The sequence below is a fragment of the Dermacentor albipictus genome, chromosome 9, assembly GCF_038994185.2.
Source record: "Dermacentor albipictus isolate Rhodes 1998 colony chromosome 9, USDA_Dalb.pri_finalv2, whole genome shotgun sequence".
NCBI lineage: Eukaryota > Metazoa > Arthropoda > Arachnida > Ixodida > Ixodidae > Dermacentor > Dermacentor albipictus.
Genome location: NC_091829.1, coordinates 58,689,681 through 58,710,896, shown reverse-complemented (window position 1 = coordinate 58,710,896; position 21,216 = coordinate 58,689,681). Strand labels below are relative to the sequence as shown.

The 21,216-nt window shown below is 45.0% G+C and overlaps 1 protein-coding gene across 8 annotated transcripts in view; it reads right to left on the bottom strand.

The window, feature by feature from the left end:
- The window catches only part of LOC139049981 (zinc finger protein 83-like), a 145,594-nt gene that overhangs the window by 9,418 nt on the left and 114,960 nt on the right, over window positions 1–21,216 (bottom strand). For 3 of the 8 annotated variants that reach the window (XM_070525931.1, XM_070525939.1, XM_070525936.1), the window contains exons 4-5: window positions 7,883–7,956; window positions 5,317–5,464 (exon numbers count right to left, since the gene is read on the bottom strand). In XM_070525931.1, coding sequence (XP_070382032.1) covers window positions 5,317–5,464; window positions 7,883–7,956 — 222 coding nt within the window. Of the gene's footprint in view, window positions 1–5,316; window positions 5,465–7,882; window positions 7,957–12,282; window positions 12,410–15,160; window positions 15,238–17,075; window positions 17,467–18,498; window positions 18,608–21,216 lie in introns of those variants that run through there. The other 5 variants (XM_070525932.1, XM_070525935.1, XM_070525938.1 and 2 more) reach the window with 5 other exon arrangements.

The window sequence follows — 21,216 nt, the reverse complement described above, 5'->3', positions numbered from 1 at the left end:
AATGATCTACGCCAGCCAAACGTCATGATCGGCACGGGCAGAGAGATAGATAGATAGTAATCTAAAGAAAGGAACGGCGCTTGATTCTGCAGCCGGAAGCACGGCGAAGTGTCGTCAGGAAAGAGGGAGTCGGGACCGCGACGCGCCTGGCACCGGTCCCAATGCGCGCGCGGCGCGCCTCCTGTCGGGGCAGCGCCGTACATTGAGAGGAGGGGGTCTTCTGTGTTTGCCGCAAGATGGCTCTGCGTGTGCGGAAAGCGCAGAAGAAATGCAGCGGAAACGCACTTCGCAACTCATGTAATTGCGACTTCTGTAAGTTACATGTTCATAATTACCGATATACACCACAGTATAACTTTCCATGGCTCTTTTCGAAGGCAACACCGCATTCACTAGAGGCGCGTTTGCACCGCTCGAAAGCATCGAACTCGTGGCTGAGTGGTAGCGTCTCCGTCTCACACTCCGGAGACCCTGGTTCGATTCCCACCGAGCCAATCTTGGAAGCTGCTTTTTATTTATGAAGCGCCTGCCGTGATTTATCGCTCATGGTCAACGCCGCAAACGCCGATGCCGACACCGACGCCGACGACACCGGCGTTTCTGTGACACGAGCTCCTTAACGCTATCGCATTAAAAGATAGAATCGACGATGTTTATGCAGAATGTTTTGATGCATGCAGCTGCGTCATGCAGTGGGCAGTAACTTCAGATTTGGTAGTCGGTGAAATGCGCTCACAGCAAGAAGGCATACAACTGCGCGTGTCAATAGTATAACTAAAACTATCTCACTCGCAGGGACAAGTTTGCCACATCAGGCTAAAAAATTGTACAGCTGCAGATAGAGTGGAGTGCAAGTCAAAAGAGACGACTTCCGAGTGAATGAGAAACTGCACTTTAAAACTGACAGAGGTTCTTCCTCAATAAAACACCTAAAATATTCGCATTCGTAAAATATTCGATAGCCTAATACAGTCTCACTGTAATCAACTGCATGATAAAGAACAAAGATTTTCGGTATGAACACAAGAGCCAAAGAGAGAACCAAAACAGTACGTGCATTGAAAAATTTCAAGGCAAATGAATTTCCTCATGTTGATGTCTGCATATTTCGTAAAAGCTGTCTTTGTAAGGCAGCAAGGCCTAAGAATCTCAATTATGGGCAGATTTTTTTTAGTTGACAAGAAAACACTGCCTCCATTTTAAATAGTTCCTAATGAGAGGTGTTCCCTTCTAGTCACACTCCAGAATAATTAAAAGGATTGTTAGGTAAAGCTTCTTTACTGGTACACTGTCAGACCACTTGCACAACTAAACGAGGTGTAAAGGATCTTGTGCCAACATTTCAACCTTCTAGTGACACAAAACACGGGCTGCAGCCCATTAAGGTATGTCTACAAATGAGTTTGCTAGTGCTACGTTGGCTAACAACATAGTTCTGCAAACAGTGAGCTAGCTATAGCTGGGATCTGCAGTATACTTCGACACTCAAGCATTCGAAATTCTGTCGGAGACGACGTTTTGTATCGTAATTCGGAAAAATCAAGGAGCATCCTTTGCGTCTTACATTTCACACAGCAGTTTTTATCGTAAAAAAAAGACCGTCTCTCCACACGATGAGTTTGGTAAGTTTATCACCCCTGCGGGAAAATGTCAGCGGTTATTTTTTCCTGCGCACCTTCATGGTCACCTTCCTATGCAAAACCCGTGGGCGATTTACTGCACTTCCGCACTAGTCACGCTGTTATCACAGCCCACCCATATGCATCACGACATGTGCAATCAGTTGAGATGCATCTCTAAAGCAATCTCCACAGATTTCACACGTACTATTCTGGCAAAGATGGGCTTCGAGGTATCGTTTCTTTCCGAACCCAAATCCACATTGCTTGCACTCGTACGGCATTTTGCCTTCGGGAATTCTTTGGCGGTGCCCTCGGAGATATGAGTTGCGCTTAAAGAAGAGATTACATATGTCGTAAACCAAAGGTCCGTCGTTACTATGTGATATGAGATTACTCTTATGTTCCGTTATATTTTTGAATGGTTTAGTACATATTTGGCAGATATGGGGTTTCACGCCTGTGTGAATTCGTTGATGATTACAGAAATTCGACTTGTTTGCGAACGATTTCTCACATATTCCACATTTGCCTGATTTCTCGCAGGTATGCGTGCGGTAATGTCCAGGTAGATTGTGAGCCCCGCTTAGAAATTTGCCAAATGATTCCCATTTGTGGTTCGAGTTCTTCATAGGCGATTGATCACATTCCCTGACACCACGAGACCCTTGCTGTTCCGTTCCTCCCGTTGCAGTAGCATTCCTGCGAAGCCATGGACAAAGCAGCTCAAAATGGCCATCTCATATTATGAGACTAGGAAAACACCTTTTGCCAATTTAGAGGTTGACAAAGTAAATCGCGAGTTGATGGTAAGTCGGCTCGCTGTTTTCGAGTTCTAAGTTCCTTCATTTATATTTTGCGTTCGATTTGGACTCTACAGTTGCAGAAATTGAACCTGAACTTGACAATTAGAACCATCTTCGTTCGAGGTACAAGCAACTTTCCTTTATTTAATACGTCACCTATAGCCTACATGAAACAGGTGCAGGTGAGTAGATATGTATGTCGGTGACAGGTATATAGCTAGCCGCCCTAAGTGTTAAAAATACATATCAGTCTTCAACACGCTCCCAAGGAGTATTAAGGCAAAAGTCCTGAAATGTGCCCTCGGAAGTGATACATTCGGCATTGAAAAAGACTTGGTCCAGCTTTTGATTACGCGTTCCTGCAGTAAGCGTGATCGGCGTAACCGAATGAATGAGCACAACCGCGAAACATGAAAGACGCGAGCCCAGAACGACGGGGAGGTGGAGACCAACGAGATATGCCCCTTCAGTGGCGTTCGTGCGAGAAACAGGTTTCATGCGGACCCTCCCGACCTCTCCTTTCGTACTAGCATCTGATCTCAGCCAGAACGCTCGTTTCGTACTATCGCCAATCTGATCTCGCTTGCGCTTGTTTGCTTTGCTTTGCTTTGTTCGGTTGCCTTGGCTTGCGATTGTTTGGCAATCTGATTGTGTGCACGACGCGAATTGTGTAGTATTTTATGGAAGCCAACATGACCAGCGGTTGCACTGGATCATTCAACCAGTCATATATGTCTCTCAAAATCTTTGCCTCAGTATATCCCGAAATGAAAACATGTATTAAGCTGCGCTGAAATATTGCATTATGGGCTATCGTATTCGTCGGTGAATATTTAAGGACGCTTTGTGTGCTAAGACGAGTAAAAAACTTCGGCAGCAAGCTCCACTCTTCTAACACCTGAAAACGAAAGTTTGTTGCACGCATGTTAATGACTAATTTTGCACGATCGGACGGGTCAGATTTTCGCAACACCTAATGAGCCGCAGTATGAAGTAAACGTTTGGCACTGTAGATCGACCTTCTCAAAGTCACGCGAGAACCTAATGCAATACCTGAAGATCCTTTCGCTCTTGTTTTCATTTTCTATCTTTCTTTCCGTCGTTCAGTTGTTCTTTCTATTGTTTCGTTCTTTCCATTGTTCATATTTGGCGATTGCATCTTTGCTTGCTTACGCGGGTATGAGCCATTCCTGACTTTTTTTCTTTGTTTTTGTTATTTTTCCCTTTGCTATTATACCTTTTGTATTTCTTTGTTTTACGATCCGTACCATTGAACTGCAATTGTGCATAGACCGCTGGGCCATCCTTATCACTAAAGTTCTCTCTCACTGCCGCTTTTGCGGGCACGAGCCATTGCAACGAGTCACTTAAGGCTTTGGCCTTAATAATTGCAAATGCTACAAAGGCGAACTATTCGCGTGATTTCTGACAAGTATAGGTGGGCTGACTACCTGCCGGACATCACACATCTAATTCAAGTCGCGCATTTCGAATACGAAGAAAAACTTCAGCGTTCAAGTTTTCCTGCAGTGTTTGGGCGAAGTCTTAAAATTCGACTCGATTTCTAAATGTGCACCGGTCCTGCCGAAGGCATCGGACTGCCAACGCGCACATACTAACATATCCCCCAAACGCAGCCAGCAGAAATACGCCAAATACTTCAGTATTTTCATGGACAATTGATGAAACATGCTGCTGAACATGCTTCTCTTCTTTGCTTCTTATCGTCTCGTTGTGCAAATATGCATTACAGCGCTTATTGCGATCTTCGTTGATGCAATATAAATAACCTGTATTTCTCTCCCTTTTGTTTCCGTGGCCAACACCATTTTTCGCGATCATTGAACGCACGCTGCAAGCATTCAGTTAGGGCATTGCTGCTACGACATCTTTTCTTCCGTTTATGGTAGAAAAAAAAGAAACGGGCTGCAGAGCAGAGATGTGCGTGCCAGCTGTATGTCTTGTCTCCTTCCTATTGCGCTTTTTAAATTGGTTGCTATAGTTCCGGTACTGTGCTATTTACTTGCATACTTGTTATTCTTGTTGTGGTGGTTCAGAAGACTCCTGCAATGCTATGCTTTGGTTCAAGTCGTAGTGTTACATTAAACGTCGTTTCTAATCATTCCAGCTTGGCCGGTATCCAGACCGGATTACTTAATAAGGAAACTAGAACTATCAAACAATCTAATTTCGTTTGCTTGAACTAGTTTAATTCCAGCAAATGTACCCATCATAATTTGTGTTTAGGTATGCAAGTGGAAAAACGACTGAATAGCTAAATTTAAAAACAGTGGAAGCATACAATCTGCAATGTTACCTACTGGACAAAATAAATCGCAGTTCTATTAGCTGCACCTTTTGGAGAATCCCAAGCGAACAACTTTCTTGGTACCTATTTGCAGTATCCTTGAAATTGTAGCAACGTGTGCGAGCATTGGCGATGATCTACTCATGAAATAGCAAATTTCACAGTGCTGTGTTTGTGCACTTTAGATGCGTTAATTGGTGCCGTTGATAAAATCATAGCATTGTTTTCATTACCTAGTTAGGAAAATGTAATTTTTTTTCTTGAGTTTCTCCATGTTTTCTGAAGTATATGACAATTGGATAATGTAATTCCTTGAGTTATGATAAAACAATTTTTTTAATGCCACAAGCTTCAATACTCGTACACTGTGTTGTCAAGCAAATTCATATCTCCCTTTCAGTATACGTAGGCAGTGGATGTTGAGCTAAAGCTTCTTGTTTGCGCCGACACCACATTGTCTGAACAGAAGCTGATATTTGGCAGTTAGATCATCGGAACTTCCACGCATCGTACGTGCGCGTCAGTGCAAGCCTAATTCTTGCAGGAATTCAGTTATAAAAGAATTATTACACAAATTGCTCACCTATCCTCGTTTCCCGAACTGTCCGATGCTTCCTCTGTGCCAGTCTGGCTCGTACTGGCCACTGCGTAATCGCTGCTGCTGCTGCTGCTGCTGCTGTAGACTGGAAGTGCGAGACCTGTGCATCCGGTTTCTGTCATGCCTGTGTGCCCTGACACCAGAGGTTACGATTGAGAAGCAAGAAGAATGGGAAGCAAGTTTTTTTTTTAGATCGTTGATGCTACCCTGGCGCTTGTATTGGCTGCTCATACTCACAATTTTGCTCAATAAATGCGAAAGCTTTTAGGAAGATCAGTTGCTCTGGCTAAGGTAGTGCTGAATTAAACTGCAAGTTTTACCTTCGAAATTCGTAAGGCATAAACCAACTTAAGACAAAATAGCTAACCCCAAAAGCCGGTGAAACGTTCATTGACGAGTAAATTTTTAGCTGCCTGGCCATGTAAAATTCGTACTTATCAGGCTTCATGAAAAAAAAACGTTTTATTTACTGCAAAGCTCTCACTCTGAGAAACCCGAAAAGGTTGTCTTTGTACATTCCTGCTGTTGTCGCAGTTTCGGATGCCTATGGTCATGTCAAGGATGGGTCTGCAGTCGCGTATATATTTGTAATGCGCTTTTTCTTGAAACAAAAAAAAAAACATCGTGGAATTACAACGCACCGTGGGAATAAAGGTGATACGAAGCATCTTCTAATGCTCTGAAGCATTTTGGCGTTACGAAACGAACGAGCGTGTTCGAGTAAATCAAGTAGTTGAGCGCGTGACGATGGCAGCACGATTACTACGTGGAATGCGATCGTATGACGACAGCGGCAAGACTGCCGCAGCCATCTGACACGAATTTATACCTGCCAATGAATGGGTTCAGCACGAGGGCTTAACAGGTATCATCGAGGGACCGGTATGGAGACGTAATCTGCGTTAGGAATTAGCCTTGTACAACGGTATAAAGTGCTTTTTAATGTATGTATTACAGTCTTAATGTTGAAACGATGACACCACTTGTATCAGAAAAATTCATTTTCGAATCCTTTCAACCTTGCCCGATCATAAACTGGCTACAAGGCCGCGCAGGTTTTACGAAGCACACACCATACGTTTCACAGATATGGGTGCCTCTAGAACGATAGAAGCACGCCTGTGATCAACGTATAAATTATTTTACATCGTGGGCCATAGGGGTACCGGCCTTTTTGCTCGATGGATGATGTGCGACTCCGTCATCGGTGACGTACAATTTGTCCTTTTTATTGAAACAACCCCAGACAAGTACCTGCCTACCATAATTCGTTGATTTAAGTAAGGCGATATCACACTTATGGGGAACTTTTGGTTTTGTTGGAGTTTGGCAACTCAGTATTACAACGGCGCCAAACAGACGAACACAAAACCTGCCTGGAAATACAAGTTTTCCCGGCGTTAAATGAAACACGATCGGCGGAGCGTGTGGTAACAGCATAGTGTGGCAGTTCAGTAATCACGATTGAAAGGCGCAGACATAGTGTTTGATAGCACTGCGGAAGGACACTTTCCCTATAGTGAGATATTGTCGTTTATGCTCTGGTTGTCATATCTGATAGTGAGAAATGAAAAAAAAGAGAAAGCAAGAGCTAGAATACTAAAGTATAAACCGCGTATTAGGGCACACTGAAGCGATACTGTATGCGCGATAGCGATGTCAGATCAAACACGAACAGTGGTTCGTCTGCTATAGTTTGCGTCGTCATCATTACCACGTCGTCGTCTTTTCTGGCCTGAGAATAAATGATAAACGGAAGAGGAAACAAAGCATCATAGTATAGTGGGAGTATCATCGCTCATGGCGGTGGAATCGGATGTGCGTGCATGTAAATTGTGATGACCGCATAGCGCGTACTTTACTTTCAGTTAAGTGCGCGCTATGCTGTTTGCCTTTCATTTGACATCCTTAGTACATACCCTGTCTTACGTCGTCTTCGTCTATGTCTGCTGTTCTTCGTTCCATCCGATGATTTCGATTATTTTGCAGGATCCTATTTTCGTGCAGTCTTTGGTAAGAACTTGACACGCAGCCCAGTTCGATTCGTATTGCAGTTACCCACTTCAGTAAACAGCCCCAAGAAGAAGCATTGCTACTAATCCAAGGTTTTAATAGGCTTACCACTGATTTCTCTTTTCACGGTGACGGCATGATATCTTGTGCAGTAAACCAAGAGCACCGGCTTTGCACTTGGGACAAACACATCTCAAATGGCCAGAAGGTGACTTTTGGTGCATGTTGCATTCTGCATTTTTTTTTTGCAGCGGTCTAACTTACAAATACACATATTGCTTTCATGCCTCTGGTAAATGTGCATCCGGAATTTCTGAAAGGTAATCTACGAATCATCGTAGTGATTAGAATATCAGAAGAATTTTGTGACTATGAAACCATGCCGAATCTTCAGCTCAGATTGCACATAACTATGCAGCTCCGATCCAGCGTTGATGCTGTTTGAATGGGTCATGTGCCCTAATAGACGTTACATTCATGAATCACCATCAAGGCGAGACGTGATATAAGAGCAGGCAAAACACCTTGTCAGACCTACCGCAGACGGTGGACGTGCTTTCAGCCGCTTGGTACTGCGTCTTCTCTTGGTGAACCATGGTGCTCTCGGAAATTCTAGAACACAAGACAGACAGTCACATGAACTGTAGGTCTCAAGTGGGTAACTGGGGCGAACAAAGATTGCAGCTGAAGCCAACGTTTCGGCAAGGGCACGTAACTCATGAGGTACACAGATATGTGTAGGCACGCCAATGTAGCCATGCAAACATCTGGTACTCAGATATATTGATCTGAGGCAATATACCGCAAGCTACGAGATCGAAATGAAAAAAGTATTTTGCCAAGACAAATTGCGAAGCTGCTACAGGTATAGCAAGGTATTAGGTCATTAAACAAAGTAGAGCTCGTGGCATTATAGAGAGTGTAATGTCCAATAATAACTCGCTTACTAACCAAACACTTACTTCGGCATGTGCGCCAAGACACGAATAATAACCTAGCGACTACGAACACTGGTAGTAAGAACAACGGTTTTACGAGGAAAACTAGTAAACTACACGTGTTTGTCCAAAACAGAAGATTCCTTGATGCCGCTCCCTTTTACACTTGATTTCCGAAGTACAGATCAAGCCACCTGCAATACTTGGTGATCGGGAAGTCAGTGCATCCCGAGGAGTTCTTTGCTTGCCGTCTCTCGGCCACGACCCCCATCCTCCTCCCCATTTCCGGAGTCCACGGGGCTTCCAAGAGTATGCCTTGGCCTCACATGTATCGTGAGACTTAGGGCAGAACGGTGTTGGCGACGATGCGAGCAGGCCTCAAGAGTTGCTGTGGTGAAGTTTCAGACAATACTATCTAGATGGAAATCTGGCGCCACCGTCTATGCCAGTTCGCTAACGGGCGTTGGGCCGCCTTTGAAATGCCGGGACAAGGGCGTCCGAGGCGTCGTCTCCAAAGGGGCATGATCTAAACATAGTCATGGCTTCACAGAAAAGTATGTCTTAAAATGAAATATTATTAAAATGTTTTCATTGACCACCATTTGGTGTTTCAGTAAACTTTACCCAACTACAGTACATAAGCATACGCTGACAAACTGTTGCAATGCTAACGCAAACCTTGTTTTTTCTCCAACTTCACCAGGCCGCTAGCACTATATGCGTTGCACATCCCACCCCATGTCAGCATATTTCAATAACATTTTATTTCTGTAATTAAGAAGATACTGCTCTGTACGTACTGTACTGCTCCTTAATTACTGATTTCCGTAAACAAATGAACCCTCATTTAAGACAAAGGTGCTTGCCTGGCCCTGATTAGAGGCATCCTGGCTCCTCGTGAATGTTGCTCATCCATAATCACTACATCGCGCATTCCCATGCATCCAATGGAACGGCGCAGCGCCAGTTTTCTTCTAATATAGTCCGAACTTATATGGCTCCTGTATTTACACGCAACAAAGAGAATGCTCTTTGTTGAGCGCTTACTGCGATTTTTGTTCGAGGTAAAAAGTTGATTTACAGAAGTTGCGATTATGGGATGACTCGCCTACGCAGGTGCTTCAAAAGGTTGATTCCGTGGATGCGTGCGCAAAGGTGTACACTATTATTTATGGTGGCCGGAGCTTGAACTTGTAGCATCGTGGAATGCAGCAACCTGTTCAGAATGGAACAAAGGTCGTTGATCTCTCGCCAGAAAGTGTCGAGGCACTTAACGTGTTCCGCTTATCTCAAATTCGTGCAAAAAACAGCGACGCTGACCATTTAGCGATTGTTAATGGCGGAGACATGCACACCCATCTCGGAACAGCGTAGCGTCATTTGTCAACGCGTCCCGACGGAGCTGCGGAGGACTGTTTGGCCGCCCTACGGCATCCTATCTTTTTTTTTCTCAGACGCCAACCTTGACGTGCTACGAAAGGTCCACCGCGTGAAGAAGATAACGTAGCAAAATGCTGCCGCCACCGCACCAAGTGAGAGTACATGATGCGGGAAGGGGTGATGGTTAAGTAAGCGTTGCACTGCTTGGAGTTTTGTTATAAAATATTGTCACTTTGTAGTGACCCTGCACACCGACTAAGTATGAAAACTGGGTGTTACAAATATAACTCTTTATTGGGGGAAGTTCCGCCCATCAAAACATGTAACTCTCAAGCACAATGACGGCACTCAGCACTGTCGGCGATTGTCGAAAACTGGATCTGCGGGGTAAGTGCATTGTCTTTTATGCAGGGGATTCCAGCTAAATTTAGCCAGAGGCTAAAGATATGCCGATGCACTCTAATGTAAAGCGACCAAATACATGTTGCTGACTGTTGAATAGAGTAAGTCACACTATTTTTTATTCGGCCTAATTGTATGGGGGGGGGGGATAAACCTTCATTATAGAACCAGCACTTTATGATAACCGGGCCTAAGCCTCCCATGAGGGGATGTTGAGGGCTTGCCTCGCCGCCGCCTCACGGGCGTGCTGGGTCGCCCAGGTCTGGTCGTTGAGGGTTGAGCTCCGCAGAGCTTCACGGAACCTCCACGATAGGATCGTGGTGTTAATGTGTGTGTGCTGTGCTGGACACTCCCACAGAATATGCGGAATCGTAGAGGGATGAGTGCCACAGCACCGGCAGTGGGGGATAGTGTAAACGTATGGGGAATATGAAGTGGAGGCGGACGGGTGAAGGGCACGTGTTTGTTTGTAGCAGACGCAGGGTGGTAGGCTGCGCCCGGCTGAACCTGGGGTGAGTTGGGGGCAAGGTTCGGCGACTGAGGTAAAAGGCCTTCAAGACACCGTTATAACGGGTCAAATTGTCCGCGGTGTCCAACTCGTCTCCAGTACCCGTATACTAGGGACGTGTGGGATAGGACTGCCATCTTGAAGGTGTAGGGAGATTGCGTCATAGGGTAAGTGATCAGATTGCTGTTAGGGAGGGCATCCCCACTGAACGGACTTGTAGAAAAGAAGCTCCGATTTAGCCGGCGAACAGCGCAGTCCGGTCCGTTGGAGATAGGCTTGAACCGTGTCAATCGCTGTCCCAAGGGCTTACGCCATTTGACCATCACTGCTTCGGTACGCCAAGATGGTGATGTCCTCGGCGTAGATGGTATGACTGATGTTGTCGACTCGTTGTAGTTGCTTGGCAAGGCCAATCATGAGTGAGTTAAAGAGCATGGGAGAGATAACTGAACTTTCCGGGGTGCCTTTGCTGCCAAGGGGAAGCTGGTCTGATCCTAAATCCCCGGCCGAGAGGGTGGTCGTGCGATGGCAGAGGAAGTCATGGATGTAATTGTGGGTTCAGTCTCCCAGGTGGAGGTGGGAGATCTGGTCAAAAATAGCTGCATGGGAAATGGTGTCAAAGGCTTGAGTAAGGCCGAGCCCGAGGATGGCTATCGTGTTACGGTGGTGGAGTTACTGCGGGTTATGGAAAGCATGGGCGTGGTATCGCCACTGGGTCGACGATGATGATTTGCTGCTGGACAGTCTTCAGATTCCCTAGTCGACTCGCCTACGGAAGACGACGGTATTAAAAGCAGACTTTTTTCACGTGTCAAACTTACGTATCGTGCGAAGTACAAACTGCCTTTCAACGACAAGTACGGCCGCCTAAATACCTGCGGCTCGGCAACTGATAGACAAAGTGCTATTTAATAGTTTTCTTGTTGTCTTTTGAACATTTTCATGGGGGTAAAAATATGTAAAATACTGTCACCTGCAGTAGTGGGGAAAGTGCGAAAGTAGTGAGGGAAATGACACGAAGGAAGACGTGCGTGTTTTAACACCGCCCGCTCGACAGCCTGATCCCACCACCGCTGTTTTTCAGGGATGAGTGGTCCTCATCAAACGACGCCAGTCCTCTTTGAAAACACGTGAATATAAAAAAACTAAACTCTGGGTCATTACGTACCGAAACCATAGTGTGATTATAAGGCACGCCATAGTGGTCGACTTCAGATTAACTTTGAACACTCTGCTTAGTGCAGGCATGCCCATGCTGAATTGCCTCGGTAAACTTGTGACATAACCCGGTTTCATTTTATGAGCCTTAGATCAGCATCTTTCCTTTAGAATATTTATATCTTCCATAGCGGGGAGGGAGTAAGCAAGTTGCAAACTTGCAAGTGTACCGCACATTGCGGTGTGTTAATAGAATGGAAATTCGGGTGAGCTTGTGTGGTTTCGTGGTTGCGGCATGGGGTGTGCAGTGCTGTATGGCGAGCCCTCCTCCTTACTGTGTGCTTGTCCGGTCGTGCTGTTGCAACCATTCGGCATGTCAAGGCAGGCTGCTCCGGTCGAACGCTCAAAACTGCCAATGCAGTATTGTTTCAGCCATCAGAGCTAGACCTCCCAAGGAGAAATTACAGAGTAGAGGCATGATTGTTACCCGGATAGCCATCCCAGTCATCTCCGAGTTGCTTTGCAGTGGAACTTTTCTCAATTTGAACTTACGTGGCGCCACGTTCAAAATTGTCTGATGCTTCCTCCCCGCTTGCGCGGCTTGTGCTGGGCCTTGCGTGATCGATGCTGCTGATGCACCCCAGTTGCTGGTAACTTGTGATGCCATTGTCAGGGACGCCTGTATGGCATAAAAGTATAGTAAAGTGTTCATTCACCTGAGTGCAAGGGTAATTCATAGGAAATCGATGTTTCATGCTCATTGTGCCAGGCAAGAATCTTTTAGTAGTAGGGAAACTGTACTGTTGTGTTTCCGTACGCAGTGCTTTTTCTTTCGCCAACTTTCTTGAATCCATGCAAGAATTTGGGGCAATGTAAAAGCCTGGCATGATCAAGATTGTGCAGTATTGATGTCTTCTGAAGATTATTACGTTTTATCTAAAACTGCAAGCAGAGCGCGATACTCCTCAAAGTTAAAAATGACATGTCGGTATGTTGTGCGTGGAACCCTTGACCCAATATATATTTGGTGTGTTATACAGTAATGAGCACACTACATGCCTCACGAAGTTCTTTTTTAGTAAAGCAATGAAGGGCGCTAGTTGGTGAACGTTCATGGTTATATTGCGCTCAGTTTTACAAAGACGATATTAAGAAAGGACAGGACGCGGACGGACGTAGCGCAAACTACCAACTGTTTAATAATGTTAAATAACGCGCTTATATACACGGAGATATGGCGCGAGGGGGGGGGGGGGTATAAAAGATATGACAAGTTCACGGAATGTGATCACAGTTCGGGTCAGGCATACATGGTTCACTGGCACCCGTTCGCCCTAGCAAACTCAACCTCAGCTTTGATAAGCGCGATGGACGGAGTGCTTACGCATATTTCTTTTTCTTTTGCTACCGCAAGCGCCTCCCATATTTCTCGCTCCGTTTTTGTTTTTGATGTGCCAATGACTGTGGCGCTTTCTAGAAGCGGAGAGCATTTGCATTGTTTGCAATGTGCAGCCAGGTTGCTGGGTGCTGTCAGAAGCTGGCACGTTCTTTTTTGTTCATCTATTACGAGGAACAGGCATAGAGGGCAAAGAAAGATTGAGAGGTCGCATTTCTATTGAGGGATATGAAATTTTTGTTTGACGTTAGCCGCTAATTTATTGACCTATGACAGATAGGTGCGTAATCCAACGACATACTCGCCTTTCAGATACCAATTATCTGAAACCCATTAGGTGACTCAAGTAGCAGAAGTTTCTAAGCACCGGCTGTAAGCAGTAGCTGTTTTACAGCTCATTACTAATGCTAAAACGATTGCTTAATGCGTAAATGTAAGATTCGTATTGAAGACACCAGATCAGCTTGAAAATAAATGCGGAAGTGTTAATTCACGGGGCAATGCCACTGAACTGTGCAACAGAAAGCGTCAAACAGCGTTAAGGGTCTGGACTGTATGGATATCGCTGCAAGGATTGTACCTAGGTGCACATCTTTCCTATACCTGCGCAGAAATTGCGTGACATTAAGAAAACTCGAGAGACCTAAAAGGCAGAAATTAGAGCCGAGTCTTCCTCAAGATGACCACCGACGCCATTGCAATTAGCATTAAAACTGCAGGAAGTGCACGTTTCTTTACAATATGAAGAATAGATCAGAATGTTTGACATTTTTACACCGGCATGCCTTAGTCTCTTCGCTTTCGTACGACACAGGAATGATCAAACGCGGATTCCCTACCACCGGAACTGAAACTTTGAATTTCATCATCTTTGACTGCGGAGGAACTACAGTACGTGTGATTGCATACGTGTAATTTAAGCAACTCATTTTTATTGTCTGGCATTCTGAATTATATCAGTCGCACCGTTGAAGTCGCAACGTCCGTCAGGCGGCGAAAGAGGTTCCAAAAATACTGGCAGAACAAATGGTGCTTTATGTATTCGAGGAATGCTAATCGCCTTACAAAAAGTACATTCAGTTTGGAATGCCGGTGTTTCGGCATGCGTAGATTTTCTTGTTAACCAACCATTGCAATTTCGGGGTAGTAGCACACACATTGGCAATTGTTGGGTGCTGTGATTGGTGCCCTGTCAACACAAATAATGTTACAGAAGCCTATAGTTTAGTTATTTGGTAATAATTTATGGCATAAGAGCGCGAACAACTACCTAACAATTTCGTGCATCCTTGTGTTACATTTTCATTGATTTTATGAAGGTTGTTTATGCTGCGACGGCGACTTGGCTTGCTTGGTATGAAAGAACCAAGAACTTCAGTATAAACTGTTTTGGGCTGCCCCCAATTGCATGCAGTAGCTTCTGCATTCGGCTGCAGCGGGATACGTCCGCTGCTCGTAACATGCTACGGGTGAGCAATCATTACGCTGGGCCGAAAACGTGACAGTGCCGTTACGACCCTCCAGTGAATCCTTCTGAAACACCGCCATAATTGCACATCTTACTCTGCATTCGCATCGAAGCACTTGATTTGCTAACCAGCTTGATCACTTTAAGGCAAACATTATCCAGATGTGAGCAGGACAAACCCATTGAGATTCTGCCTGGCAAATAAACTTGTAGACCAATGGTAAAGTGATTGTTCCCTTTAATAGTGAATTAGTCACTGCATGGAATGAACAGTCTCGGCTTCTGCCATTATTTAGGAGTGTCCTTTACCAGCTCACCGATACAAGAGCATATTCCTCCAGAAGCTTCTATGTATGAATTTGCATATATTCAGATAAACACAAATTTCTCAATAACGGCTGTTATAAGCTGGCTCTTGCGGAAACCGTCTTGACGGCACTGGTAATGTGCATCCTTGTAGACAAGAAATGTAGCGCTGCCGCGGTAAGCGTAGGGGATATCTCCCACGTTAGTTGTGAACTATCATCGCAAGTCCCACCGGTGGCCAATGGCCATCGCCTACGTACCTTCCACGTTGTAAGTCTCCTCTGTTATCGGCGTTGGCTGTGTATTCCACTCGTACTTCCACGCGTCTTCAGGAATGCTGCGTTTAATAAATTAGTGGTCAGACAATTACTAGCTGTGACAAAAGTGATTGAATTTATGTTTTATTAAGACGAAGTTCTGAAGAAGTAATGTCGTGTTTCCTAAACGCACCACTTGCAATGGTTCGTTCTTATCAAAGACTGACTATGCTGGTGGGCATAGGACGACCGGAAGACCCGGGGCATTACATGGAGCAGAGCACTCATCCACTGTAGTCAAAATGGCACCTGCACTTGCACGAATATTGCCAGTTTAACTGTCAAAGTACTTGGAATGGGTCCTACGTTTGCTGTATAGAATGATTGTTTCACTTGCCACATTGAGAGAATCCTAACAATAATTTCGGAATAACATCTTGACGCATGAAACATATTTTTTGCATCGATAAATCAGATTGAAGTATAAGAATGATACTGTGCAGATGGTTTCTGCAATTATGATGAAAACCTGCCCTAATATTTGAAAAATTAGTATTTGCAGCTTCCTGATGTGATTCGGCATCGCCGTGGTGAACGTGGCGTTTTTACGCCAATTACGATCATGACTCATGGATCCGGCGGCTATGATTCATATGTCATAGTTTAGGTATTATATAATATTATGGGCTCCAATGACTTGCCCTGAAAAATACACACAGATTTCTGTATCTTAGCCAAATAATTTGAGCACTTACGAACAAAACGACAAGGTCGAATGAAATAATGATGAACTAAAATGGTGTTCAAAGATATTCGTTTTCAAGTGATTCTGAGTTTATTTCTGGGTCACTCGCCCGAACCTATCTCAGAATTCTTTGAAACATAATGTTTATTGTGAGAACAGCATGAAAAATATCCTACGAAAGATACAATGTCTAAGAAGAAAACAGCTGCAGTGCGACGTCCTACTGCATTTGTTCACAAATGGTAAACGGTAGCGCAGAATACCATGAGATTCCACTTCTTTATCGGTGTGGCACAAGCTACCCCAAGTTATATAGTTACTTGAAAAAGAAAACAATTTATAGCCCAGTAATCTAAACATCACTTGTCAAAACATTAAAAATAGAAACACATACCTTCATCGCCCAAACAACTTCAAGCGGGAAAAGTGTGTTTTCTCGTTATTGCGCATTTGTTGTCGTTAAGCAACACATGGAAATGGAAGAGCAATCACTTTAGATCAACAATAGTTTTAAACCAACAAAAATAAACCTTTGAAACGGGCAGTACCTTCTTCGTCACAGTTTATTTTTATTTGACGAATGACAGTATTGTTGTGTACCTAGACCTGTACCTCATGTTGCCTAGAAAACACTTACGCGGCGGCACATCAAGTTTTTCCTGCGGCTCAAAGTAATTCCGGGGTTTTTCGTGCAAGAGCCACGGCTTGATAAAACGCATGGCACAGTAGCGGGCCGAACATAAATTTTCACCGCCGTTGCTTCTCTAACGATCACATAAATACGAACACCAACCTTTTTTCAGTGTCCTGTCATTGAAATTCGGCGGTCGTACCTGGGATTGAATCCGGGACTTAGAGCTATAGCATCCCGTGGCGGGTGTGCAGTACAATAACCAAAAACATTTTCTTCTTTTAGCACGTTCACCTAATTTCCTGACAAATCTTAGCCTGAGCTCTAAACAGCTGACTTTTGGCTGAACATGGCAATATCTTCACACTGCCCGTGCATTGACGCGTCTAGATCTAAGAGAACCTCCGATTTAAAAGCTCAAGTTTCCTGTCGAAAGGACCCGTTTTAGGTGGGAATAAAAGAACAGATATACATTTCTATTTTATTGGTCGTGTCTAAGGCTAACAGTATGGAACGAAAAATTAACAAGCTGTAAAACTCACGTTGTGTAGGTGCCCAAAGAAGATGAAGCGCCTGTGGTACCACCACAGCTTGCTGTTGCCTCGTCCGTCGTAATAAACGCAGGAGGCGTGTATTCGTAGCTTCTTTCATCAGCCATGCCTGATGTGCCGATGTCGTGGAACTGGCGTGTATTCACGGATGCGCAATGTTGAATGACCGCGCATGCGCACTCAATGCCAAGAAAGAACAGAAACTAATAAAACTTTTTTCAATTCATGATTTCGATTAAAATGATACCGCACAGCTGGCAAAAACAAGGTGTTTGAATTTGCCACTAGCTTGAAGCGACTGTGCAAAGTTTTGAACGCTAGCAGAGGCGCCCCAATAGACCTTGCATGCTATCTTTCCGCCGAATGTCCTACCCAAACTAACCTTCACTTCATCATCATCATCATCATCATCATCATCAGCCTGGTTACGCCCACTGCAGGGCAAAGGCCTCTCCCATATTTCTCCAACAACGCCGGTCATGTACTAATTGTGGCCATGCCGTCCCTGCAAACTTAATCTCATCCGCCCACCTAACTTTCTGCCGCCCCCTGCTACGCTTCCCTTCCCTTGGAATCCAGTCCGTAACCCTTAATGACCATCGGTTATCTTCCCTCCTCATTACATGTCTTGCCCATGCCCATTTCTTTTTCTTGATTTCAACTAAGATGTCATTAACTCGTGTTTGTTCCCTCACCCAATCTGCTCTTTTCTTATCCCTTAACGTTACACCTATCATTCTTCTTTCCATAGCTCGTTGCGTCCTCCTCACTTTGAGTAGAACCCTTTTCGTAAGCCTCCAGGTTTCTGACCCGTAGGTGAGTACTGGTAAGACACAGCCATTATAGACTTTTCTCTTGAGGGATAATGGCAACCTGCTGTTCATGATCTGAGAATGCCTGCCATACGCACCCCAGCCCATTCTTATTCTTCTGATTATTTCCGTCTCATGATCCGGATCCGCCGTCACTACCTGCCCTAAGTAGATGTATTCCCTTACCACATCCAGTGCCTCGCTACCTATTGTAAATTGCTGTTCTCTTCCGAGGCTGTTAAACATTACTTTAGTTTTCTGCAGATTAATTTTTAGACCCACTCTTCTGCTTTGCCTCTCCAGGTCATTGAGCATGCATTGCAATTGGTCAGCGTGGTCAGCGTCATCATTGCGGTGCAGCGGTGGCGTAGCGGTAGAACACCCGCCTCGCGTGCAAGAGGTCCGTGGTTCGAATCCCGGTGGCGGCAATTTTCCACCGGATAAAAAAAAAATCCGCGTGTTGATAAAATTGCATAAGCAGCCCTGGAGTGTGGCCTGATCCCGGTGACCAGAACCGGTAACGCTCCCCCTCACCAGAGCAGGATTGGCCACCCTGGTGCGGTACTTGGCCACAACCTCCTATATGAACAACACAATCAAACCTTCACTTACAACAACAAAAACAGAAATGTACAGGCGCCGACAAAAGTGGTATACTCCACGCAGCGGGAGCAGAAGCAGCGGCACACTGCATCGCGACGCCATCTACAGGCGGCATCTGGGATCGAGAGAGCCAATGGGTGCCCTTTATTATCGGCAGACATGATCCCAGATCATGCCTGCCGTCAGGGGAGGATCAGGTAACAGCAGATTTGTTGAAGGATGGTGGGCAGATTGTTCTAGAGAAACTGGCCACCCTGTATACGCAATGGCTAATGACCTCGAGCCTACAGGAATCTTGGAAGAACGCTAAAACGCTAACCTAATCCTTAAGAAAGGGGACGCCAAAGACTTGAAAAATTATAGAGCTATCAGCTTGCTGTCAGTTGCCTACAAACTATTTACTAAGGTATTCGCAAATAGAATCAGGAACACCTTAGACTTCTGTACAGCGAAGGATCAGGCAGGATTCCGTAAAAGCTATTCAACAATAGACCATATTCACACTATGAATCAGGTGATAGAGACACGTGCGGAATATAAGCAACCCTTATGCATAGCTTTCATTGGTTACGAAAAAGCGTTTGATTCAGTCGAAACCTCAGCAGCCATGGAGGCATTACGGAATCAGAGTGTAGACGAGCCATATGTAAAAATACGGAAAGATATATATAGCGGACCCACAGCCACCATAGTCCTCCATGAAAAAGCAACAAAATCCCAATAAAGAAAGGCGCCAGGCAGGGAGATACGATCTCTCCAATGCTATTCACAGCGTGTTTACAGGAGGTATGCAGAGACCTGTATGGGAAGAATTGGGGATAAAGTTAATGGAGAATACCTTAGTAACTTACGATTCGCTGATGATATTGCCTTGCTTACTAACTCGGGGAACCAATTGCAATGCATGCTCACTGACCTGGAAAGGCAAAGCAGAAAAGTGGGTCTAAAAATTAATCTGCAGAAAACTAAAGTAATGTTTAACAGTGTCGGAAGAGAACAGCAGTTTACGATAGGTAGCGAGGCAGTGAAAGTGGTAAGGGCATACATCTACTTAGGGCAGGTAGTGACCGTGGATCCTGATCATGAGACGGAAATAATCAGAAGAATAAAAATGGGCTGGGATGCATTTGGCAGGCATTCCCAGATCATGAACAGCAAGTTGCCATTATCCCTCAAGCGAAAAGTGTGTAATAGTTGTGTCTTACCAGTACTCCCTTACGGGGCAAAAAGCTGGAGGCTTACGAAAAAGGGTTCTACTTAAAGTGAGGACGGCGCAACGAGCTATGGAAAGAAGAATGATGGGCGTAACGTTAAGGGATACGAAAAGAGCAGATTGCGTGAGGGAACAAACGCGAGCTAATTACATCTTAGTTGAAATCGAGAAAAAGAAATGGGCGTGGGCAGGACATATAAAGAGGAGGGAGGATAACCGATGGTCATTGAGGGTTACGGACTGGATTCCAAAGGAACGGAAGCGTAGCAGGGGGCGGCAGAAAGTTAGGTGGGCGGATGAGATTACGAAGTTTGCAGGGATGACATGGCCACAATTAGTACATGACCGGGGTAGTTGGGGAAGTATGGGAGAGGCCTTTGCCCTTCAGTGGGCGTAACCAGGCTGATGATGATGATGATGATGATGATGATGATGATGATCTCAGATGCTGCCTGTAGATGGCGTTGCGATGCAGTTTGCCTTTGCTCCGGCTCCCGCTGCGTGGAGTATACCACTTTTGTCGCCGCCTGTACATTTATCGGATGATATCACTATCCTTCTTCCATGTTTCTCTCAAAGTGAAGTGCCCATCTTGCTGGCAAGCAATTGTTGCTCATGTAAGCGCTAGTGGAAGCGCAGGAGGTATACAAACTAAGTTAGCCCTAATCTGCGTATGATTACCAGCTGCTACAATTCTGCAGACTGCTGTGGCACACTCTGGCTCAGTTGAAATGAAGCAGGTAGTTCTTATCACCTATACTAGCAGCGCTCGTTTTGTTCTGTTTCTTACAAATTGCAGTGCTGTCTTCGCCAACCCCTAGCAATACGGAACTGCAACTACTTCGTACCCACCGCGCTTCTTCGATAAGGAAAGTTCAGGCGTCGTGCATAGCTATAGCTGAGCCATACCCCGCACACTGGGCAGAGTTTTGTGTCGTTGCTCCAAAGTCATAAATTGCGTTTCACGCCAGCACGACCCAGCGGTGCAGTCGCTAAACAAAATACGTTACTGCCCCAATCCGTCCCTCGCATATTTGTGTTGCGCTAACTTTAACCAAGAACGGATTACAAACAATAAAGTTCACAACCTTTATAATAGTTACGAGTATGGAGCCACAAGAAATAAGGGACCGCGAGCAGAAACAACCCGAGTCAGCAGTCGAATCAGTTTTCCCTGGGCTCTCGCATTGAGTGGATTCACGCCCATATTTTCGCCGTCATTTGAATTACAAGGGGGACAGGTTCCATTTACTCGTGCTTCCACTGCTTCATGAAAATAGTTGCGGTACAGAAGTTTCCGCCACTACAAACATGACTGGATAATGATAACAAATCGAGCAAACTTAAGACGTCCATCGGTATTGAGCTTGTTCTCCATCGTGCAGGCTTCATTGTGCTTTTGGTATATGCAGTAGCAGTGCCAGTTGAAAATAAATTGCAGTGAGCACAGCACCAACAGGTGACTTTGACACGCTAATGGCTCAGACGCCGCTCATTTAATGAC